This window comes from Falco rusticolus, chromosome 14 (assembly GCF_015220075.1).
Source record: "Falco rusticolus isolate bFalRus1 chromosome 14, bFalRus1.pri, whole genome shotgun sequence".
In the NCBI taxonomy this organism is placed as follows: domain Eukaryota; kingdom Metazoa; phylum Chordata; class Aves; order Falconiformes; family Falconidae; genus Falco; species Falco rusticolus.
The window spans coordinates 4,541,051-4,566,572 of record NC_051200.1 but is presented as its reverse complement, the minus strand read 5'-3'; the positions used below and the strand labels follow the sequence as shown (position 1 = coordinate 4,566,572).

The window sequence follows — 25,522 nt, the reverse complement described above, 5'->3', positions numbered from 1 at the left end:
ATTGTTACCATTTATTTTTAAGCAGTTATATGGTTCTGTGTAAAAAAACACTGTCAACTGAAGCTTAGAGGGTTTAACTGATCCCATAATTCATGTAAGGATTACTTATTGAGTTGAGGAAAAGCTTTTCTGTGAAAATTTTAACACTGTATAGAGCTTGTTTCACCATTGTGCTTATTTTAGTAAATCCCAGCATATAGTAGAGAAATTGAGAAGTATTGGTGTGAGGCAAAGCAAAGATTCTTACTCTGAAATAATAGTAATTTCTAATTTAGTATAAAAAGAATAGCAGATGTGTCTTAACGCTCTGATTCACAGTTTTCTTTGAAGAGATTACAGCTCAGCTGTTTCAATGTAGAGAAGATTGGGCCAGTACATGCTTTATTTTGAGCTGAAAAATGTGTGTGCTTTAGGCAGGAGGCTAGGGAGCACAGTAAGAACGTCATGCTACCGATGAATGTCCTAGTTGAGGAATTGGAGTTTAAAGCTCAAGGTTAAGCCTTTGTTTTGAAGTTGCTAGAATTTTGGAATAACGGCTGTGCTTGAGAATAGAATGCATACTTTGGTAATTCTCCCCTTTATTCTGTATATTCTTAGGAGAAAAGAATATAAAAAAATGAGGAACTGACAAGAAGTAAGCTTACTCTCTAAAAAGGAGTGGGAATTACAGGACTGGAAATTCTAGATGAAAATGTTTAACTTTCTCTTACCCCAAATATTTACACTGAAGGTAATTATCCAAAGGCCATTAGATGAATAATCAGGTAATCGGATATTGGTTTGTTTTGATGAGATCATCGTAGATTTAAGTCAAATATCAATCAAAGTGTAATGTCTGTAGTTTGAGCAACACATTATGGACAGACAGGCCAAGAAAGGCCTTTTTTTTGTTTCTTTTTTCCTTTCCTATTTAATTTCTCCCCTCCCCCCCTCTTTTTTTTTTGAGAATGGAGCTATTAACAGTTTCAGTGTACTGTCCAGTGTTGTAATATATCACTGTTGGCTGTAATATATTTTTAGCATGGATGTTTTAACCTATGTAGCAGTTTCACACACTTTTCCACATAGGTGGTTTGCTACCAGCTTAAACTGATGTTTTGAGGAATAACTGCTGGAGGCCTTTAGGAACTTCAGTGGAGTGGCAGAAGTGAATCAAATAGCAGCAGCTAACCACACCTGGGCTCCTTAGGGATCGGGGATCATTGGGATGACTTTCAGCTGATGACTGCCATCCTAAACCCCCCTCCTTCGCTGCCTGCCTTGCACTGCTGTTGGTGTTTACACTCCTGGGCACAAACGGTGAGTTTTGCTGCGGTGGTTGTACATCAGCCACCGTCACTGCAGCAATTTAAACTGTGTTGTTCACCCCGAACAGTGCTGCAGCATGGATTGAAACCTGTGAAGTGTCATGCGGCTCGTGTTTCTTGTGACACTTCCTCAGGGCTTTAGATAGATGTGTTAAAGGTTTACATGTATTCAGATTGCCAAGTAATTGGTGCCAAGTGAATTTAATTGTTTATATTTTAATGCTTTGGTAGTTAGTGAAATGCCCACTGAAATTATCTGGAATTGATATGTGCCCTTACCTTTTATGGCTTGTGTTACTGTTTCTTCAGCAAGTTACCTGTAATAATAAAGCTGTTAGATATTTATTATCCTGCTGTTTTTAAAGATGACAAATTTCTGTTGTAAAATCCTACAATTTGAGGAATTTTGAACTGAGAATCACAAGGTATAGGTGACTCGAAGCAGAGTAGAGCAGGACTTTTTCATGATGGTTTTGCTTCCATAGAAACTGATGCGAAACATCATGCTTGGGGAAAGAAGTCACAAAAGTGAATGTAGATGAATATGCGCATGAGAATTTTATTGTGAACTCATGCAGGCTTCCCCAGTGTCGCTGACAGATGTAAATGCAAATTAATCTGAATTCAGTGCAAACTGAATTTCCTTAAGAAATTGGCCTTTGAGTAGTTTGGTTTTTTTTTAAATCAGACTTTTGTTCTTTTAACCCCAGGTAAGTTTTTGATTGTCAGGTTTTGCTGAAGCATCAAGGTAGGAATGGGGAATGAAGTAACCCACTACTAGTAAAGGGCTGGTGCAGATAGTGGGTAGAGAAAGAGGAATAAAAATAATGTCAGTGACAGTTTTTCTCTGAAATACTAATTCCTTAGGTGTGATAACTAATGCCACTGCATACACAGAAAGACCTGAGTCTTTATTTAATTATTAATCCTAAACTATGAGAAGTCTAGAAAGCTTTCACCTAAGAGCATAAAAGACGAGAAGGTGAGTACTGATTTGTCAAGTAAACCAACCAAGCCTTGGAAGGGGAGACTAACCTAGAACGTCCCAATGAACATATATATAATTTAAAAGACATTAAATTGTAGAGGATGGAAATTGTTCAATTTGCTATAGTTCTTGCATCCCTGGGTAAAAGTGGAAACAGGGAGGGCTGGGAGGAGAGACAGGCAGCTTCTTAGGTTCCCAGAGTCTGGTTTATATGACACAGAAAGTACTTTTGCTGTAGTATTACTCAATGCTCTGCCAGCAGTGTTGCTTTGAATCATGAGTATTCGTAACCTAGACTAACAATTCCACAGGACACGTAATTAATCCCTGAACCTGTCTGACAGCTGCAGTAAGGCAGCTGTGATTTTCATGCTAAAATATTAAATATACTCAACTTGCTGCTGTTTAGCAATGAGAATATAGTATCTTTTGACTCTGTTCTCTTTTCAGATTTGGCAGTCTGGACTTGTCGAACCACAGTCACCATGTTTTTATTTAAAACCAAAAAAAGTTACCTTTTAGAAGGCAAGCAGATGGCTTTTAAGTTGTATGGCTGTACTGTGCTGAATTGAGTTTATACAAAACCAGATGCTGTATCAAAGCTTTATGATGGAGTTTAACCATTGCTTTCTGATAAATAAGGTGGTTGTTTTGAATTTACTTAAATTAACGTTAGAGTTAATTAATAAAACCTTCTACATCTTCTAAATTATCCAGCTGCTGGAATGTTCCTTGCCTTACATTTTACAATTGTGAGGGAAAATGGGATGTTTTTCACCTGTACAGTAAAATACACTTAACCTTCCTCCTGTATCTTAGTCTGTTCTCCTCTGGAAAGTCCGTTGATAGATCTCAGAAAGGCTGAAAATTGTTATTTCAGTGCAGATTGACCAAAGCCTGTGTGTATCTCTTTATTTCCCCGCCCTCCCCGGCCCCCCCCCCCCCCCCCCCCCCCCCCCCCCCCGTTTTTTTTTTTTTTTTTTTTTAATTCATTCCAGTTTTGGATGAATCCAGTTTTCATGAATTTTTCACATTGCTCTGAATAGAATTAAAATCTAATTTTGGAGTTTCCATTTTGGAATGACATACGAAACCAATCAATTTCTGATCTGGTTCAGTAATCGTGCCTGGTGTGAAAAGAAAGGTATGTTTCCAGCCTGCTGCAGCGAGGTACTAAATCAAACAGCCAGCTCAGGGACACACAAGCTGCTCTTTTGAAACATAAACGTAATCTGTGCCGCAAATGCGAGATACAGTGGTTTTACTTGCAGCGTGCTTAGCTGTCTTCTGCCAGAAACAACTCGACTCGGACATCTGTAGGCGTTCCCCTTGATATTTTAAGTGCGGCTTCGTGTGGTGTTTAATCTGGAATGGCTAGAGTTGTGTGATTTGTTCTTCCTGCTTCCTTTTGAATTGTCTTCTTTTGTCTTTTTAGTTTGTTTCTGATCAGACAAGATGACCTTTGTGTTATGCATGTTTCTGTCTCAGCAGGACAGGACTGGTAGAAGAAAAGCCTTTCAAGAGCCTTTGAAGACAAACTTTGACTGCACGCTCTGCCTTAGTGAACTAACAGAAAATATCGTCATTAAAATACTTCTGAAGGGAGCTCTTAGGTGTAAAAAGAATCAGGGGGAACGCAAATGCACTAGAAAACCAGATATAATCAATAAAAAAAAAACCCCTAACTTGCTGCAGAAGACCATCTTATTTTTGTTTATACGTAGCCTTTTTTTTTCCCCATGCGTGTGAGCTTGACTTTTACCTACAGACAATATTGCAGTGTCAAGAAGTAATTTTTGGGGGTAATTTTTGGCTTCTAAAAACCAATTTACGAAAAATGAGCTGATTTTTCCCAGTTACCCTGTTCCATTTTAACAGTAACATTTCCCTTGTTTGGCTATGATTTCTTTTAGTGATTAAAAAGGGGAGGCAACTTAGCAGGGATTTGTGGAGGGCCAATGTAATACTGCAGTATCTACCGATTGCTATCTATCAAAGAAGTTTTCTGCATAAACTAATGCAATGTTACCTCCTTATTGTCTTCAGAATTGTCCTTTTACATACAGGCTCTTCTACCTTCTACACTGTTATAAATGAGTAGTACAATCAGATTTAAGGAAATAATGATCTCTGAAGTTTACTGAACTCAAAAGGTGTTTCTTGGGAACTCCAAATACTGAATGAGACAGGATTGCACACGTTTCTTTTAGAAAATTTTTCAAAACATATTGCTGCTGGTGGAAAAATACCACACTTTGCCTTCTGCTTTCCAGTCTGTCCCAGACCTGGAGATACCACTTGGAACTTTCTCAGTGCATGGTTAGAAGAAGGGAGGGGAGTGTGGAAGAGAGTGATTTGCAGCCTAGTCCTGGTTTAGTCAGAGCAACCATGAGTTCAGTCTCTTTGATCTTGTCTCAGTGAAGGAATAGTTAAGCGATGCAATCCTGTACATTGCAGCCTCCAAGTAACAACAGCCCTGCTGATCCATTATGTGTTGTGGTGTGACCTTTGTATTTCAGCTTATGCGGGGGAGTGGTGGCCATGCAGTTCTTCATGCCAGAAATACTTCCCAGGGGAGTGGACAATGATATTTATGGTCTTGCAGAGCAGTTAGGAAGTATATTGACAGAATTTCTGACTTATGTTTTCATCTGGGGTCCTCAAGGTTGAAGTGAACTTCAGTTTGTGGATTGACCAATGTTACAGGTTTCTTTGCAATTTATTGCCTGAGAACAACTGTAGAAGCTTCTGGTTCTGCGCTGGTGAAAAAGACTGGGATGTCCTGACTCACAATATTGTCCCCACCTAGGACTTGTTATGCATTTATACATTTCCTCAAAGCCACTCATGGTGGTTTTATGCTCACTTTCTCTCACTCTTACGGTCTTTTACAAGCTGAAGAGTCTTAATGTGTTAAATCAATCCACGTATGGAAGATGTTCTATACTTTTTGACTGTTCTTGTTGACCTCTGTGACTCTTTTCTAAATCTGCCTCTTTTTTTTTTTTTTTTTTTTTTTTTTGAGAGAGAGGTTAAAGGGGAAGGGAATGACTAGAACTGTGCCCAAGATTCAGCCTATCAGGCAATGTCTATTTTATAGCTCATTTTTCCCTCCTGAAGTAGTTACTTCTGTACATTTTGGAGTTCTGATTAATTCTTTTGTCCTCCTTTTCGTTTGTAATGTGAAAATATAACAGGTAACAGATCTGACAATAAGAAGGGCCATTGAAATTGTTTCTTAGTGTTCTTTTAAATTGAAAGTTTAGTTATTCTGCCTGTCTCAGCATGCTTTAAAATATATGCTGCTTGTTTACAGTGGAACTCTGCAGTGTGCCAGCAGAGGGGTGGGAACTTCACAGCCATGCTGCTAATTTAATATGACATTGCTCGCTTTATAAAACCTAGCGGTTTCCTCCTGCAAGGCAAAGGATTTTACTTCCAGTATGACAGTAATGTAGTATGGTTATGGGTGAATGTGTGAACACTTGTGTTGGAGCTTCTGAGCTTGTCTGCTGTGAACTAGGTATTTTAAGACTGCCAATTACTCTGAGCTGAATGATGATGCTTTTTATAATGTTTGAATCTACTCAGTGATACAGTTCTTTGAAAATCAGATACAAGGGTACAAAACATCCATTTTAAGAAGCTGAGGTTTATCATGGAAAGTACATACATATTTAGAGGGAAGGTGCTTGATGCTAAACTGCTAAAGCTGAAACATTTGACAATCTCTTCCATTATCCTGAAGTTTTAACATAAACATTCTAGTTAACGGTTACTCTCCTGTCATAAAAAATGGAAGTCAGGCTTGTCTTCTGAAAGGTGCCTTGTAACAGAGGGATTTGCATGCTTAAAAATGTTAAATATTTATTTTTCCCTCGTCAGATCCTGAAACTGCATTTCTTGCAGTAGAGTTGGTATAAAAATAAGCAGCTGTGACTCTTGTTCTCTTCTTTGCCTGTCTCCATGGTAATGAACTATTTTAAATTGGTATGTCCATTGCGATCTTTGTAACAATGCCGTCCTTTTTTAATACTAGCTTTTTTTTATCCTTAGTGGTGAGATTCAAAAAAGATACAGACTTGCATTGTAGTTTCTGTGCTACGGTGTGGTAGTTGGAGCACTCTGTGGCCTGTCAGAAAAAGAAATGATGGGTGTGATTAAGACATCTTTCTGGTTTGATTATTTTGTGTGTAGAGGAAAAAAGTCAGTCTGGTTTTGTTTTCTTTAAGATGTAGGAAATGAAAAACATTTCTATATTTGAAGAGCAGTTTCTTCCATGAAGGTGTGAACTATGCTTCCAAAGTAACATGTCTCTTCCGTGAGATTTCTGAATTTAAGGAAATCATAAAATGATTTGAATTTAAAATTCTAGATGAACTAGTGAGACTCTAAATATCGTAACTCCTTTTGCTAACATGCAACATAGAGTGCTTAAAAAGTTTCACTAATGCATGCAAGTAGAATGGGAAAAAACAGTTATTGTAAGAGACCTGTAGAAGATAGTTATGGTTTCCAAAGGGGGGGAGAATGTAGTCCACAATTCAAGGAACTTTAGTTATTTTTGCAATAAACTTTGCTTACTATGTGATGATGGACTAGTGAAGCGTAATAAGTGTTAAACACTTTTCATAGAAGTCATATGGGTCTTATGTGCAAGGTGATATATAGACTTCTCATAAGATTTTTCTGGTACAATTTTCAGGGTTTTTTTTCTTAGCACAAAAAAGCATCCATTAGTGGATTGTCATCATGCATTTGTTATAGTCTCTTTCGCTTTAACCTGCCCTGATGAGTTGAAATTACTAGCTTTTTAAATACAAGACGTAAGAGAAACTCTGGATTTTGACAGTATTTACTAAGAAAATGTCTTGAGGTACATTCAGTTAAATTTAATTGTAGCCTTTTTCTTGCTGTGCATTAGAGTTCTGCATGACTTAAGAAAAACAATTTGTGTGTGCATGTTCTAAACTGTTATTGAGACTGACTTGAATTAAATGTAGAAGTGAGTGAATTAGAGAAATAAATGGCTATATATTAAGAGTTTGCACTGGAAATAAAATATTTGTATCTGTACATTTATCTGTATGGTAATGACAGCCAGCCCCCTTCATACACAAGGGCTCGGTAGTGTAATCCAGGCTTCAACATTGCTGCAGCAAGTACATGATCTGGTAGTAATTAATCTGAAAATACATCGGAGGCTTCTTCCTAGCCCTGCAACATTTCAAAGAAACGTGTTTGGTGGATTGTCCAGTCTGACTTGTCCACAAAGCAAACACCTTCTCTAAAAGTTCTCACTTGAAGTGATTTAATGATAATTTGTGTTGTAGGTTGGCAGTGATATAATCTATTGTGAATTTATTTTAGCAACAGCAGTAAGAAGTGTGATCCATTTTGTGTGGTGTGTTTTTTTTTTTTAATACTTATTGGACAGTGAGCCAAAGTCTCTTCTTTGCAGCAGCAGGCAATATAAAATACAGGATTTTATCCCTGAACACTTACGTAGTGATCTCTTCATATCTAGAGATTAAGACTTGCTGATAGGAAGTTTTTTAAGTTGTTGTGAGAGGTTTTGGACAGCAGTATCAAAAGATGATGGTTATCCTCTAGATTTAAATGGGGCACTGTTGCAAATAAACAGTACTGTATTACATAAAATTTTCAATTGGGTCCAATTTATGGTAGGAGTAAAGGTAGCCTGTAAAGAAAAACAAACATGCTGCTGCAATTGTATTCAGTTACCTTCGGTCTTGTGAAACTTCTAGCTAATTATTAGTGACACTTTTACAGTACTGTAAAAATACTTTGAGTGTGGCAATGGACATATTTAAGGATGACTACTAAGCTTACGCATAGAGCAAATACTGTGTTAGCCTTATTTTGGGAAGTATGAAGAGGCTTTTATAGATACCCATCACGCATGAGCTCTGCAAGAGCTGGGACCTTCACTGCTGAAGTGAGGTATTGTCACTGTAAATGCTTGGTCTTTAGCACAGCAGGGACATTGTCATGGCTGAGGGTTAAGGGAGCTGCCGTAGTAAATACAGTCATCTGCTTTATGAGAAACCTTTTATAATGACGATATCAAACAGGCTAGAATTTGACATGTTTCTTAGGCACTGGCAGGAGCCCTACCCTAGATGCTGCTCATACAGCTTAAATCCTTTTATATATAGGTAATGTGAGACTTCTAATTTGTTCAAGATTTTTAGTCTTTTCTAACTCTTTAAAACAGTTCTTCTGGTTAGAAATTTATGACATACAGAAATGGGAAAAAATATAGAAAATGGAGTCTAAAAGAGATCATAGCATTAATTTAATTTTGTTTCTAATGTTTCAGATTTTTCTTCTCGCTTGTCCTCCATGTCGGATTGCAATGATTCTCTTCAGGTAATGCCTTTTCCTTGTATTATGCAAGAAGACAGAAAGATGGTATTTGAGAAGTTAATCACAGCTTAAGTCGTAAAATATTAAGATATATATCCAGTTGGAAAGGCATATTGGTTGGAATGGAAAATGACACCTTGGAAAGGGTTAGGGCTTAAATTGTGGGTGTGGAGCCACTTATCCATGGTTCTGTGTACTGGTGGTGTTGGCCTTGCTTGGGAACGTGAATTAGCTCTGTAAGAGATGAGCGTGCAGGCAGGCATCTTCCTACAGATTAATTTATGGGCTTGTGTTGTTTATGTCATGGGCCTTGTACCTTTTTATTTTCCTTGCTGAATATTAGTAACCGGGCTTTACTGAAGGCCATGCATACAGTATGGGTCTAGTTTTAAAGCGGTGGATATAAATGAAATAGTGAAAGCGGATTTTTGCTGACTTGGGGATTTCTCAGATCTGTGCAACCTTTTCTGAAATATTGTGTATTGTTACTAACTTCAGGAACCACAGGAGTCTCTCATGTGCAGGAAACTGTAATGGGCTGCTGTGGTAGAGTCCAGTAAGCAGCTACTAGTAACTACTTGTGTTGTGGGGAGGGAGATGGGGCTTCCTAGGAGAATTGGGAATGGCTGTAGTTGCCACCACGAGAGTTCACTCCAGCTTTTTCTTGTCTTAGTCTAGGCAGTGACTGGAAAAATTATGCTGGGGGCATGCCTCGTGAATTATTTTGGAACTGCTACTGTCTGGCTGTTTGCAGCTTTTTCCTGCTGTTCTCATTTGGGCAGGGATTAGGCTGAACGCAGATACTGTGTTAGGGTCTCCATCTCGGAGAGTGAGAAATGTGTCTGATGTCCAGGAAATCCTGGATTTACTATGCATTTGCAAAAGACTGGTTGCAGCATGGAGGCCACAATATTTGGTGTTTTTCAGAATGAGCCTTCCCATTTTCTGACACCCTGACAGCATATAAATTATGTTTGAAAAACTTTTCAAATTGTAGTACCTTTTTCCCCCTCGAGTTACTTTTAAGTTCCGAACTGTTTATGACAGGCAGTCGTTGTAGACAGTTTATTCCTTTGTGTCTTACGTAAAGTAGACTGAAACAGTACTTGATACTATTTTTGTGTTCTTGGGATGCAACAGTGGTTTAGAAAAAGATGGCTGAAAGCTATACAAAACGGAATATTACAATGCTACTTTCCTGCCTTATTCTTTGCTTAGGACTTGCTGTTGCATTTTGGCAAATGTAATTCTTTTTTTTATTCATTTATTTTATTGTTTGTTTATTTCTACAAGTTTTTCTTTGGAAAGATGTTAGACTTTGCAATGCTTGGCCTTTTAAAGATCATTTTACCAGGCTATAGATTCCTGGTACAGGTCACTGCAGTGGAGTCAAAATACCAATCTTGGATTTTTTTGTGTTTATAAATCAATGTGGAAAGGTAACACTGCTGTATTTAAGGGAATTTCTCCAAATTCCTGAAGCTTTACTTCAAAGCTGTGCATTTATAGAGTTAGGCAGGGGTAAAAACCTTTATAAATACACTATTTTAAGCTCAGAAAGGCAAATGAACAGTAAAATACTAACTATTAAGCAGCTTGCATCATGAACAGGATTAACACAAACAGGCAGTCCAGGCTTTCTAGGAATCCAAAGCTCGTTACAGAAAGCAGTCCTACTTTAGGAAATCATTTAAGTGTGTATTTAATGGGAGGTTTTTGTCCTGGTTATTGCATTTAAGAGTATCTGGTTATTGCATTTAACAGTGGCTTTATTCAAATTCAAGCCAAAAGAGTTTTCTTAAATCTCTTGCTATCCTTTACTAAAGAGATATTACATAAAATATGTGAAAATACTGCATTTTGTTTCCATCTGTGAAAATAATATCACATCTCTTTTTCTAAGGTTGCAGATGCATATGCTGAATGGGGCCCTCTTGGCATTGCTATTTCCTGTTGTTAACACACGCCTGGTGAGTGTACGGTACTTCTCCTTTTTTATTTATTTCTAAAAGATTGTATTTGAAAATATGTTAGACCTTTGCTTTGTTTGGCCTTTTAAGGTTCATTTTACCAGGCTGTGATTCTTAGTACAGATCATTGCAATGGAACCAAAATACCAATCTTGGATATTTTTTTCTTTCTTTTTTTTTTTTTTTGTTTGTTTGTTTTGGTGTGTGTGTTTATAAATCCATGTGGAAAGCTAGCACTGCTGTATTCTTGGTGTCAATTCCATTCTAGCCTTTAAATGGAGGAAAAACTCAATGGCTTTGACAGAGGCCAGATGTTGGTGGCTGTCAGCCCCTCTCCCCAAGATTAGGCACAGCAGGGTTTCTTTTTGCTATCCAAGTTTTCAAATCTGCTATGGAACTCCTGTCTCCTGGATGAAAAATTAGCCTCTTGGTGTCCCTAGTAAGATTTTGAAACCTATTTAGAGTTAATGGTAAGAAAAGTCACCCTGAATCTGAGCCATATGAAATATTTCCAAGGATTATTTTTAAGAGCTGTTACGCATGCATATGTAGGGTGTGCATATGCATATATGCCTACATGCTTGTTCATTTTTTGTCACTTGACTCATTTGCAGCAATCTGTTGTTGCAGTTATTTAAACGTCTGTTTGAGATAGAGTTCACTTAAATTTATCTGCCTATGTGTTTATGGTGTCTAAATAAAGTACCTCTATCTATATCCATATACCATGTGGATTAGTGGTATTATTAACAAAATTGTTGTGGACTTCAGACTCCATTACAAATAGCATTAGTGGCCGCTGGTTTGCAAATCTTGACTGTCTTAATAAGATTAAGTATAAAAATCTGCATCTGTATTGAATTTTGTGGATAATATGCTCCGTTGATTGGCCACACTGGTAGCTAGGAGACCTGAAAACTGACAATTTTGTTGTCAGCTTATAAATGGTTTCCTTTCTTGTCGTCTTTAAGACCATAACATTTTGCACCAAGACACAGTTTAGTTCCTAGGCAAATACATCTGTAGGCTTTTACATGTTAAAAAGATTTTTCCATAATGCATGACACATACATGCACGGGAGGTTGGATCATGTTTTTCAAATGTCAGTGGATTTAGTGCTGTAATAACCCTAGAGTTCTTCCAAGATTTATGTTGCCCTTCCTAATCTGGTAACTACATGCATTCTTTTCTATACTGTAACAGTTTATGTGCAGTTTGTAATTATGTTTTGATTAAACTTGATACTGCTGAAGGGGCATCAAAAGAGTAAAACAAGTGTTTTTCTGGATAATGATAAGTCTTTTTATTTCTGTATTTCAAATGATCTAGTTTTCAAGTAAATAAACTTTGGCGAACGAAATGGTTTTTCTGGGTAAGCTTTTGAGGATAAAATGTTGAAATATTTAATAAATCATTAACTTGTATTTTCTCTGCCACTGTCATAGATCTCATTCATATTAGGGCAGCAGTGATTAAACAGAAAAAACACAGGCTACTTATAAAATTCTGTCCTTAATTAGGGATAGAAGAGCCAAAGGATAACGTCCAAGAGCAAGTATTTTTGGAATAAATACAACTTAAGATATTTTTGGCCTAACAGCTGCTTGCTAGGCTGTTCTTTTTTTGGTGTTTCTCCTGGCACAAGATAATATGGGTGATGTTTTATAGCACTGCTGCTTTGACCCAGATTCTCTCATGGTAGACACACATTCTGCCTTGCAACTGCTGTTGTAGTTGTTACACTGACATTGTCCTGAAAGCAATAAATGTCTTAAAATTTTGTAGGAAGTTAAAAAAATTGCAATAATTTTGCCCATGCTGTCTGCTCTAGTTTGTAGTATCTAAGTGAAAAACTTCTGATTCAGTAAGGAATTGTTGAGTCTCTATGCCTCAACTTTTAAATTTCAGTTTTATGATATTTTAAGACATTTTAGTGTGTGCATGTTTAATACAAAAAAATTGTATACTTATGACAACTGTTTACAGATACAAATATGTAGTGTGCAGCACAAAGAGTGTGGAAAATTGGGCACCTAACTAAACTGTTAATTTAGAAGTGAGCCAGAAGGTGTTTTCCAGGGCAGAGTGAGTTCTGAGCTTAGTGGGAACTGGAAAGCAGGGGGCTGTTGCCTCCCATCACTTTGTGAGATTGTACCCAATTGATGTAAGCACCAAAATCCCTTGTGGTCATATTTTCTAGTGTAAAATGTGTTTTATCCTTATAAGTTATTTGTTAAACAGCTGGTTGTTTTGTTGTAGGCACTTTTAATTGTCTTCAGCTGACATTCTCCTAAACCTCTCTCTTCCAGGTGGATTGCCTGTTGTCTTACAGGCAGCAGACGGACACTGTTGAGCTGTAGTCTCTTTTTGGAGAAGCCTGCTAATTTAGCAAGTTCAGCACTAGGCACGTACTAGCTAGTGAATTGTGCATTACGGAGATGGAAGCAGTGAGATGCAGGAGAAAACATTAGATGTGCAGTTTTATTTGTATATATCAATAATCTGAAAGGGGCAAGAGGCAAAAGATACAGAATGAAAGATAATCATAGCTTCGCCAGCTTGTTTAGGAGCTACTGGGTGTCAGGATTTTGGTTCTAAGTGTTAACCTGTTCAAAGTAATTTCCAGAACACCTCTTAGAACATTTTGTGGCACAGTCTGTTAGGGTCATGTATTTCTGCAGCCAGTTATGTTACCTAATTCATTGTAAGCATTCTTTTGTATATATGATTCAAAGCTAAATTGACCTGAAAAAGTATTTTTTGGAAGCTTCCAATGTAATTTGACTTTCCATTTTCTTGTAATGTATCCGTTTAATTATTTTTAGAACCTCAGTCATTTCAAAACTATTCTTAAATATTAGTCTGTTGCCAGTGGAAATGGGGAGTTAAGATAGTCATTGAAACTACAGGAGAAAGTTTCTACCTTCCATTGTTTTAACCTTTCAGTGACACTATACTCATTAAAAATCTTGTTGGACTGTAATGGGCACCTGGGATAATGTTAAAAAAAAGCCTGAAAGATTAGGTCAGTCTATTCTGTTTAGAGTTTCAGAAAATTTTTTCCTGCCTTGGCGTAATGTTGAGGTGCCAACAGTTAACAGTCTTGTGCAACAAATGCACCCACTTGTATTTATCTGGCAACTAAATATTCTGGTTATTTTGCTACATTATTTATGACATGCTGATGAAGTTAAATTTCATGTATTTGAATAGTCATTGTATAAAGACAAAAAAGGTTGTTTCTTGTTCAGTTAATGTTTTTGTGAGTTCTTATTACCGTTTTAGAAAGAGTATTTTAGTTTTCTCTCATAATCTCATTCCCTTCTTATGATGGAAATCATTCTTGATCGGCATTAGCAATTCACATGGAAAAATAGGGTAATCTTTTATGACCCTTAAGTAAATAGAGAAGAAGATGCTAAGTGAACTGGGTTGTTAGGTACACATGTGGGAGCTTGGAAGTGTGTACGAGGATATAAATTGAGTAGAAAGATTTATTTATTTATTTATTTTTTTACTCTGTATTTATATTATATGGGATGCAGTGTAGGCCCCCAAAACCTGCCTATGTAAGTCAACTCATTTAACTGGCACAAAGACTCTAAGTGTTTGCAGACTAACTGGTTTTGTTTGAACTTTCCTATTGTATTAATAAAATTTTGAAGGAAACTCTTTCCACTGCTTTAAACTATTTTTTTTGCAAGCTGATGTCCTGAAAATGTTGATATAGATAAAGTAAAAAAAAAAAAAACAGGACATGTCCCAGAGGTGTTGGGCTTGCTGTCCCTGCTCACACAGCTGAGATTGTGTAGTTTTAACATTTCCAGAAGCTGCTGTATTCTATTATTAGAACTATTTGGCTTGAGAGGTACGCATTCTAAATCTGTTTTAGGAACAGAATCATACTCCGAGTAGTGCTTACAGTGCACCATTCTGTGTAGCGCCTCTGATCATTGCTTACTGTATTTCTGTTGACTGTTAAGGTAGTAATTCACTATATTAAATAATTTGCCTGAAATGCCTGTGCCTACACAGCAAAATGGAGTAGGTTATGCTAGCACATTATCTCACTTCTAAACTGGCTTAATCTAACTGGTACAGGGAAAAATAACAGAGCAGTTACACGCCACAGGCTGTTGAGAGATTGTGCTTTGGTTGCTGGTAGATGCTAAGGCTGAGGTTTCTGCATCTTCTGACAGTTAGCAATGCTATGTGCATTAAAATGGTATGGGTGAGTGAGTGGAGTCTACAATCACACTTTTATTTGGTAATGTAAAGCTGTTTTCTGCTGCTGGTGGTACATGGTCCTAATATTATCTCTAGAGCAACTGGAAAAATACCATTTCTGAAATTGGTATTATTTACTTCATATAATTCTTGTCTTTGACTTGACTTTACAAATGCCGGGTTGTGTCCATTGTGTCATTAATGTGAGCTGGTTTGTGTAATCAAATTGAGTGACCAGAAGACAGTGGTGCCTTTTTTTTATGAGACACAGTAAACATCAAATATATTACTAGTCAGATAGTCAAAACACTCGTAAAAGTCAAAACAAATGCATTCAATTGAGAGCAATGCCTTTTCCTGATTTTTCTCGGAGAGCATCATCCTGTAGTGACAGGCCAAGCGTTGTAGTTTAACCCCAGCTGGTAACAGCCTCACGCAGCTGCTCGCTCCCTTCTCCCCGCTGGTAGGGTGAGGGACAGAACAGAAGGGTAAAAGTGAGAAAACTCACAGGTTGAGATAAGGACAGTTGACAAGCAAAGCCAAGCAAGGTGTTCATTCCCTGCTTCCCAGGGGCAGGCAGGCGTTCGCCCATCCCCAGGACAGCGGGGCTCCATCACACGTGATGGGTACTCTGGGAGACAAACGCCATTGCTCTGAACATCCCCCTTCCTCCTCCTTCCCCCAGGTTTATTGCTGAGCAGGGTCCATGCGGTGTGGGACATCCCCTGGGCCAGTGGGCTCGGCTGTCCCGGCTGTGCCCCCTCCCAGCTCCTCGTGCCCCCCCAGCCCACTCGCGGGTGGAGGGGTGAGGAGCAGCAGAGGCCGTGGTGCCCGCAAGCCCTGCTCAGCAATAAGGAGACATCCCTGGGTGAGCAGTGCTGTTCCCAGCACCGATCCAACCCGCAGCCCCGCACCAGCTGCTGTGAAGGAAATTAACTCTATCCCAGCCAAAACCAAATCGCCAAGTAAAAAATTCTCTTAAAATTTATCAAAATTTGGGTATGTCATGAGTTGGAATCCTGGGGTCTTGCCCTAGCTGGATTTTGTCAAATTCATATACTAGTGAAAATACAGTCATGTTTCTTGTTTTGTTATGTTTCTGGTCCCCTCAACCCTTGTAGCAGGATATTATTTCTAGTCCTGTGTACTAAGCCTTCACGCTACGGACTGTCCGTACAGAGGTGCTGCTTTATAAACGCTCTGGAGTTGTGTATCATGCACGCTAGCACTGCCTTGGTAGTAGGTGCAGATTCTGATTCTTTCCCTCTGTGTATATGCCTCACCCTAACAGGATTAGTTGCAAATGAGGACTAGATAAAATTCATCAATAAAACTGATGAATTAATGATACTTCAAGGGAATTAATTCCCTGCACTAACTGGATTGTGTAGGACAGCTAGATACTGGTTGAGACACCTGCTTGAAACACATTGTTTATTGGGACTCATCAACATGCATTCTTATCAACTACAGACAAGCAGCAGGTGTATGGCAGGAAATCTGAATGAAACACTGCCCCTAAAATACAATGAAAAGGAATTGCTGCAAATAAAATCTGTGATGCTGCTTTAGACCGTTGTCCAGATGGGTGACAGCCCTGCTACTCCTTCATTTCATGGGGCTTTGCTGTTGGCATTAACGCCAATATTAATGTAAATATTTCTTCTCAGTCTCCTCGTTCCCATTATTCAAATATATGGGAATGTCTTTTCAGCCCTATGCCAGATGCATAAGCTGGTGCCCGAGCTGTAGGACTGCCTGAATAGTTTAACAGTAACCTGGGCATGGGTCCGCTGCTTGTCTGTGTGCCAGCATGGATGTGTGCTGGAAAAATGAGTCCTGGTAAGACTGGAAGTAGACAGTTTTCCAAATGCCACTTGTGTTTGGATTTTGACTTGTGTTGTTTTCTTAAGTTTTCATGTCTGTTTTTAGACCATTCTTCTAAGCTTCTCTGGCAGCTGTTTCTTCTCTGCTGAAGAAGTAATTTGCTATCAAAATCACAAATATGCTGAGAGGTAACCAGTGTATTACATGGGCCTGGTAGCTGTTTGCCCCATGATTGTTGTATTGCATAGCTCTATATAGGTTACTTCTCTTTGCTTTTTAATCTCTTCTGTGACCTGCTTTGCAAATAAAAAGAAAACCTTATGTTTCTGGTTGATGTATTTGATTACTGATCAGTTGAGGAAAGGAAACTAGTTACTGATTATAGGTTAAGTCTGAGTTACTGATTATGTGTAAGAAGGTGGCTGGTACATAATGACATTTGGTATTTACTAGACTTCATGCTAGATGTGCTACAGAAAAGCCAAGACTGGGAGTTGAATTCCTGCTATTCCTTCTGCCATACTCTGCAGCCTTTGTAGCTCTTGCACAGTACAGTGCTTGAGCTGTTGTTGCAAATATGAGGCCAAGGTATAAATAATTAACAGTGGAAGGAGTACTACTTTCAGAAAACAGAGCAAGGTGGTAACCTCTTAGCCCACTGAAAACCACTGCTGTGTCAAAGTGGGTTTGAACTAGTATTGTGTGCTGTACTCTTTGGGGGGGAACTCTTACCTGAATATCTGACTCTTGGGCTCAACTCTACTGCTGTCTCCAAGAGATTTTTCTAAAGCTTAGTGCAGTCAATGGAAAATCCTAGTTCCTTCCTTAGGGCAGTAGCTGGCTTGAGTTAGGCCATCAAGTACATGCTCAGAGAACTGGTGTTGGCGGCTGTGACTCTGTTCTCAGAGACGCAGGGGTGAGCTCTCATTTTTCACGATACAATTTCTCCTTTCCACAGTCTTGCAAGCAATGTAGTCAGCTGCTAGGAGTTCAGCTAGACTAGTAGAACTGTATGTAACTTATGTATGTATGTTCCTGGGGTGGAGGTCCACTGCCTGCTTGCTGTCCTGGGTACTTTCCACAGGGCCTTTAGCATGTGTCCAGGGAACGTGGCCCTTCTGAATCTGCATCGTGCCAGGCTGATGCGGAGGCTGGCAGCACATGTGGCTGCTTTGAACCAAACTCTTCCTGGAGAAGCAAAACACCATTTATTTTCTAACAGAAACTTAATTACAAAATGTAAAATTGAATATTTATTTCCAGAGTACTTTGTTATCACGTTTTGATCTTGTATGTTAGAGGTATTTTGTATGTCAATATTAGTTTGGTGTATTTTGGAACATATATGATTTTACACCAGTGTTAAACCTATGAATGGATGAAGCAGATTTGCTTTGCCACCAGTAAGAACCTTTAAAGGAGAAAAACTGATGGATTTTCTTGAGTAGCAGAGTATCTGTCCTCTGTATTCTTTTACTGTTACAGGTGCCTAGAACATACGTTTGTAGAAGAAAGAGGTAATTTGTCCTTTTGTCTTATACCATCAGTTGTTTTAAGATTGAGTAAGGGAAGCGATGAAATGCAGGAAGAGTGATGCTGGCAGCTGGTAAGGGAGACAGCAGTGTAGTACAAAAACCCCCAGCAAATAAATTAACAACACAGAGTTCAGATGGTCTTGGTAGCAACTACCCAGTCATTCTGAATCTCTCAGGGGACAGTTGTGGTTGAGGAACGTTACCATGGACATCACTGGTTCCTTACTAGGGAGATCCTGCTCTAGAGTGGCTGCTGGGTTTCCACGGTGGCATCTGACGGGAGAGGACAAGTCTCATGGAGCCTGTGAAGAGGGTCCACTTCAGAGGTGATTGGAGTCTGAGTTTAAATACACGTGGCCTTCGTGGGTGCCTATGGTCAGATATTATTAGAGGGGCCGACTCAGTACTTTGACTTACTTTGTTCTGTAAGTGTTGCTTTGTTTTTTTCAGTATCTCAAACTTTACCACTTGCTGAAGTGCTTGTTTTCCCCAAGACATTCTTTACATCCTAGACTGATGGGTGATCTCTCCTACCTTGTCTTCACTTGCAGTTTCTCTTTGCATAGAAAAGGTACCTGCTATCTGTGTGTCTTTTATTGCTAAAACAATTTCTAGACAAGACTTTTAGAGCTAGGTGAGTCAGTTTTTTGCTCAGTTCAACTTTATGGTTTTGTGTTTGCTCATTTTCTGTTTGTTGTACCCTGGCTGTACAACTTCAGTGCTTGGTTGTACAGAAATTGTGCTCTTGCAGCTCTATATCAGGAAATGCACTTGCGTAATTAGCCAGGCTTCAGAACAAGAAATCTTTTATAGTGGAAAAAAAGATGTTTTATTTTACACGGAAAAAATAGTCAACACTACTGCAGCAGAACAACTGTTACTCTGTTCTCAGAAGTGTCCTGAGTGTAGTGTTTGTGTAACTGACCCTCACAACTCGGCGAGTGTAGAAGCCCTTATGAAATCACAGATACTAAATAGAGAATGCTCCTTGGCAGGCATGAGTGCCTCATGTTGTGGTGTTTGTATCAGGAGCGATTGTTTCTGAAGTGTGCCTGTTCCAGCTGGGAGAGGTACAGCTTTTTCTCCAGTAAGGAATACTGCTTTAGCCTCTTTCCAAATAATTTTGATTCCCTCATTTTGTCCTCTCTGTCTTTCAACAAGGGACAGGAGGTGAAAAGATTCAGATTCAGGAATCCTCACAACCTCCATGAAGTTCTTGCTTTTGCATACTATTATCTTGCTTGGTTTTGTGTTTTGATACAGAATACTTGGAATAAAATAACCCGACAGATTGTATGGAAGATTTTTTTAGCTTAGTCTCCCAAGAGTTGGCTGAACATCTTGGAGGTTGCAATCAGGACACTCATCGTGTTCAGCTAGGGGATGCCAGGACTAGCAGAATCCAGCTGTTGGGTTTAGCATCTTTTGCATTCAAAATAAGATGTAAGAGTTGTTGTTGAATTTAAAAGATCGCTGTATTAATTACCAGCTGTGTACTGACTGCTGTTTAGGAGGAAAACCAAATTGTTCCAACCTCTCTTTACTTGTGTTGATGTAGAAATTTTTGTAATGTTTCTGTTTCAATGCTATGACTTCAGTGTTTTGGAATAGTAACAGAAAAGGAAGATGCTTGCTTCCCCCTCCCCCCAACTCCTAACAGGCAAGCCACGATGGTAGGACTTAGGTCTGGATTCACTTCAGCCTGTAGAATGATAGAATGAGGCTGCATTTAAACCAAAGCTAATGGCTTTGTGTTGTTCCTGTGAGACTTTGTACCCGTGTGTGGTATTGTCCAGTCTGCATTTCGGAAAAATAACAGAAAAGTATGTCTTCAGCTTTGCAAGTGAGCTGCAGCAAGAAGTTGAATTCTGAATTTTCAGTTGGAATCTTTTCTCCTGTTGTTTGGTTTTAAACGTGTTGCTTCAGTTTAACAAATAGCTACAGTGAAAGGCATTTACGGATGGGAATAACTTTCAAATAAAGTGCATTACCTTTTCTAACTGATGAAGAGCTAGAATTAGTTACATCTGGATTGAGGGGCTCAAATTAAACTCAAAGAGTTACGGTTCAAGATATTCTTAGCACAGTGTTATTTTAGCAGTCTGTCTGCCTTCTCTAAGTAGTAACTAGAAACATGAATTCAACCAAACACACAAATGACTAATCGTAATTTCCTGAAAGTTGCCAGCAGGTGAGAAATACCTGATGTAATACTAACTGGTAACCTGTTTACATATATTCTTCTGCAGCTTCTCTTTCAAATATTGGTTATTTTATATTTTATTTTATATTTGGTGAAACTTAGCAGTTTCACACATGCACGCAGACTGCTATAAGTCATGTCTTTTGATTTTTGCACAGGCCTCCTCAATAATTACTTTTATATATAAAAAAGACCTCATTTGTAGAGTTCTATCACTCACAATGTGGCAATTATAATTTCTTTCTAAATAGGCTACTGTCATACAGGGTGTGTATAGTTTCTGGTTTGATTTGTATTGTTATTGGAAATTTATATGAACTAAGGGAAAAGAGTCATCTTTATTCCTCCTTTGTTGTGCTTCTGTTTAATTTTGAGAATTGTCTACTTGGAGTGCTGCATTGCATTTGTGGCAATGGAATGGAACGGGTACAGCTAGCTGCACTTTAAAAGCATTGACAATGCCAACTCTGTTACTAGGCATAGGTGATACAATAACTGAAAGGATTGTCATGGGTCAGGAGGAGAACGGTTCCTTGTAACTCAGTTCTTGGTGATGAAAAACATTTACAAATATTTTTCTTATTCCACAGCTTCCATTTGAAATGGAAATTTATTACATCCAGCATGTGATGCTTTACGTTGTGCCCATCTATCTGCTGCGGAAAGGAGGTAGGTTGGCAATTTACTCTCTTGAGTATTGTATTGCTCCCATGCAATGGAAAAGTTGTGCTTGGTGGTTACCATGAGCTTTACTCTTGCTCTTTTATTACCATTTTTCTCTGTGTTTTTACTTAATAGTTTCTGATGTTATGTTGGCATTGTAACCTGGATAACAAAGGCTTGTGTCAGGCACTGAAATGGTAATAAGAAAATGGTCTTTTGCCCAAAGGGGTATCAAGAATGTTTTGGCATAATGTGCACTGTCTTCTTGAGTACTATCTCTGCCATCTTGCAACATTCTTAGTTGTGGTTGGGATGTATTTTAAAGATTTTTGCCTTCTTGGATGTCTCTTGAGAAGTAATACAACTTAAAATGAGCTGGAAAAATAATTAGTATTATATCATCACGGAAATATTAATTAGTTAGATAAATTCCTGAAATTCTGAAGCTCTAATGAAATGTAGTGACACAGATCAGTGAAGTAGCTTGCTTGTTATCTCTTCTAACAAGATTACTATCTTGCATTCACTTATACCATAATAGTTCATTAAATCTGGGAATCCCAAATTGTTCCACTGGCCAGTGATTTTTCTAATTGGCGCTCCTGAGGAGGAAATGCAGGCTGTATTCATCTAGCGTGATGCTCTGCCCCCCTCTAGCGTTGACATGCTTCCTGCTGCATTTTCTGGCAGAGCTAAACTGTTTCATCCAGGAAATAAAAGATGATGATTGACGCTCAGTAGCCTTTAATGAAAACCCCTAGGATGTGATGTCAGCAATGGGATACAATTTAGGAAATGCTTAGAACAAGCAGAGGCACCCTTTTCCATTCTGGTGGATCTTTTGTATTTTATATCAGCAGTCACTTATAATCCTTCACTCTTGTTTCACTGTAGGTTTGTAACCTTTTTTTTTTTTTTTCCCCACCGCTGAGAGAAACTAAATAAAAAGAAAAAACACTAAAGGAAAAAGTGAAGTATCATACTTCAAAAGATCATTCTATTTCTTTCTCTTCTATGCCAGCCACATTTAATTTTAATTCATCTTTAATATCTTAAAATTCTGGCAAATAATGCTAAGGTGCAGTATAGTTGCAGAAGTCATGCACACTCCTGATCATTGCAGAAGGGGATGGGGAGCGGGAGGGAGGAGGTGTAAACAGCCCTGTAGCACACTGTAGGCAATGACAGACCAAGCTCTTGTGATGTCAATAAATCACTTCCTTTGATGGCCTTGAAGTTCCCATATGACATCATTTTAAGACGTGTATTTCTTTCGCTTTAAGGTTTGGCCTTGGATGTCACTTGATGTGTTCTTTTGATTTTATTTTTTTCCGTTTTTTTGTTCGTTTGGGGTTTGTTTGTTTTGAACTAAAGGTTGTCTGGGTTCTTTAGCATCTGTTTTCTGGGACTGATGGGACATCACCTGCAGTTCAAAGGGCTTTGTGTCTACAGTTGTCATCCTAGTGCAGTTTTCTAAATTTTTGCCCTTTATTAATTTACAGGTATAAAGGGCTTTGTGTCTACAGTTGTCATCCTAGTGCAGTTTTCTAAATTTTTGCCCTTTATTAATTTACAGGTATTTGCTGCCATCTAATGTTGATGTGATGGCAGTGACATTTCTATAGAACTTGGTTGGCTATATCCATCGAGATTGCCCTGGGCTGTGTAAATAATAACTGTTCAATTTCTTACGCATTGGCTCCTGAGCACCTGACTGGCTGACATACCTCGTTGGCAAAACGTCCCTGGACTTCTCTAGTACTTGTGGCTACTTTCACGGGGGACTAAATGTATGAGTTTTGGTGGAAAAATTGCCCAGCTTAAAAACATTTGTTAGTATTTTGTCATTTCACTAGCACCTTTGCTTGAAGTACTTTGAGTAGATCACACCCTTTATCCTAACTATATCTTGTGAAAATTGCTTTTTTGTCACTGATGTTGATTAGCTGACAGCTTTATTTCTGTGTTTTAAATAGAAGTTTCCATCAGTGAATCTATGGATTGTGATTGGGAGAAGTAAATGAATCAGGGCAGCAAAATGGAAAAATGCAAAGGAATGGATTATATATGGAAAAATACACTACTTCAGTTTTATTGGGAATCTGCCAGTATTACCGATAGCCTTATAGGATCTCAAACATTTCTCAAAGGAAGGTTGAGCAGAACACCTGAAACAGAGCTGATTTGAGGCTCATTTTATATAGAATGGCACATCCAAGTTTGTTAACATGTGCTAATCAGGTATCATACCAGTCATGCACACATATTCAATTACCTGTTGAAGTGTCTCCTTTTGGAAAGGAAACAGGGTGATAGTAAGCAAGGGCTGTAATTATTTTCTTTCTCTCCCTGCTGTTCATTACAGTGGTGAAGACAGGTTGTGTTGCGCTGGCAGCATCCCCTTCATGTCTCCCCCCATGTCAGTGTGGGGGCTTTACCATGCTTAGGATTAACTTGATGCAAGATGTTCAGGGCTCAGGCTTCAGTGTTGCACAGTGAACTCACCGAAGCTCAAGGATGTATTCCCTTTTGGGGATTAAGACCTCTGTCTCTTCCCTCTCTCTCCCCTCTGTACTGAGTTGAATATAAATTTCCATACTTCCTTTTCTAATGTTTTTTCTTTTTTTTTTTTCCCCCAAGTATATGCATGTATATGTACATGTGTGCCAGGCTAGACAAAATAAATGCTTATGCACTGCGGCTCTGATCTTTCTCGGCTGCAGTAAAGAAGCTCTCATGCAAAATAGACGTAGTGCAGATAAAACAGGCCAGCACAGAAGATTTCTAACTGAAGACAATTCTTACATGCAGTTTATCTGCAGCTGGCAACTTTTTTTCTGAATGAATCTCACCTTGTATCACCTGTGAACCCTGTCAAAAATTACATCTTTCCTGAAATAGCTAGGTAGGCTGAACCAGAGCTGTAGGTCCCTGTTTTATTTTGTCCTTAGGAGGTGAGACCTTTGCTTCCCTGTCAAAAAAGTATGAATGCTTTTGTAGCTTCTGGATTGATCTACTGTTGCATCAGATGAGTGCGAGGATCAGCAAAAGGGAGGTGCAAGGAAGGAGTTGTCAAGGTGGGAGGAAGAAGACAGGAACCACAGCAGTACAGATTTAGACCATGGAACCAACCACTTAAAAACTCCTCAAGCCACTTTCATCTACAACTAAGCTGGCCTTCTGAAGCATGTGAGTGCTCAGATAATTGTACGTTATGCTACTGGGGTACAGATTGCTGGTACAAGGCTTAGGGAGATGGCAGTTGAGGACACGTAGTCTCAAACTGCCACAAATATTGCAACAGTGCATTAACCTGACCTTTTAAGATCAAGGTATTAGATACCTTCAGTGGCGTTCAGGACAACTTAGTTTTTCTAACTCTTAACATAACGAAAAAAAACCTAGTTTGCACTGCATCAGCCTTAAGAGATTCACAGTTCCTGACTGTCTTGGTCCTTAAGCTAATTTGGTCAGATTTTTGGATGGAGTTGATGGGATTAGATGTGCGTGCACATTTTGGAGCTTCAAATCACACTGAAATTTAATCAAAGTGATTTTTTTATTTCCTGAGTGCTGTGAGCAAATGGTATCGTTATGCAACAGTTTGAAATAAGGGTTAATTTATAGCAGCTCCCTAGCAGTGGAGTTCCGGAGACTTGTCTGCCTTGTGGTTTGAGATCTCCAGCATTATTTCGTTGATTTAATAACATAATGAAGTAGAAAAGGATGTTAGTGTTGAGGGGGTTTTAGGATTTTGTCCCTTTAAGGAGCAATCTGATGTGTGAACAGCTGTACCTGTTTCTAGGGTATCGAGTATGTTTAATGAGAGGCCTTTGCATTGGTGTCACTGGTTGCGTGGTTCTGGCACTCTAGCCTGCAGGGGGGGATACTTGCCAGCATCCAGGCTGTCAAAATGGCTCTGCAAATTCTCAAAATTCACAACTCAAATGCAGCTTGTCCACGCTGTGGAGAGAGTAAATTGATTTGGTTGGTTTTGGGGAGGGGTGGGCAGGGGATAATCTTCTTTTGGAGCTCAAACTGGCAGTAACAGCCCTGCAAATACTGGACAGTCCTGTGGTCTGGCCCCCATGTATTTTAAGAGCTGATTCACTGTTGTACAGCTGTGCCCAAGTGGACAGACATACACACCCTACATAATTAAGTAGGTGATTTGCTGGCTGGGAGTTGAGTCAGAATTTTCAGCTTGTAAGGCAAGTGCTGTATCTTTATAAGCAATAAAGAAACTGTCTCTCTTCAAGTGAAAGGCCCTTTCTTTTCTGATCCAAATGTCTTCAAAAGTGGCATCAGAAGAGATGAAGTTCTATGGCATTGTCAGAAAGCCAGTAGAACTTGATATTTTATTTTTAATTCTTGCCCCCCTCCTGGAGAATGCCTCTGCTGCACTTCAGCA

The 25,522-nt window shown here is 38.8% G+C and overlaps 1 protein-coding gene across 1 annotated transcript in view; it reads left to right on the top strand.

Moving 5' to 3' along the window:
* The window catches only part of TMEM164 (transmembrane protein 164), a 40,365-nt gene that overhangs the window by 7,189 nt on the left and 7,654 nt on the right, over positions 1-25,522 (top strand). Inside the window, exons 3-5 of the mRNA XM_037408076.1 lie at positions 8,639-8,688; positions 10,589-10,655; positions 21,039-21,117. Coding sequence (XP_037263973.1) covers positions 8,639-8,688; positions 10,589-10,655; positions 21,039-21,117 — 196 coding nt within the window. The remainder of the gene's footprint in view (positions 1-8,638; positions 8,689-10,588; positions 10,656-21,038; positions 21,118-25,522) is intronic.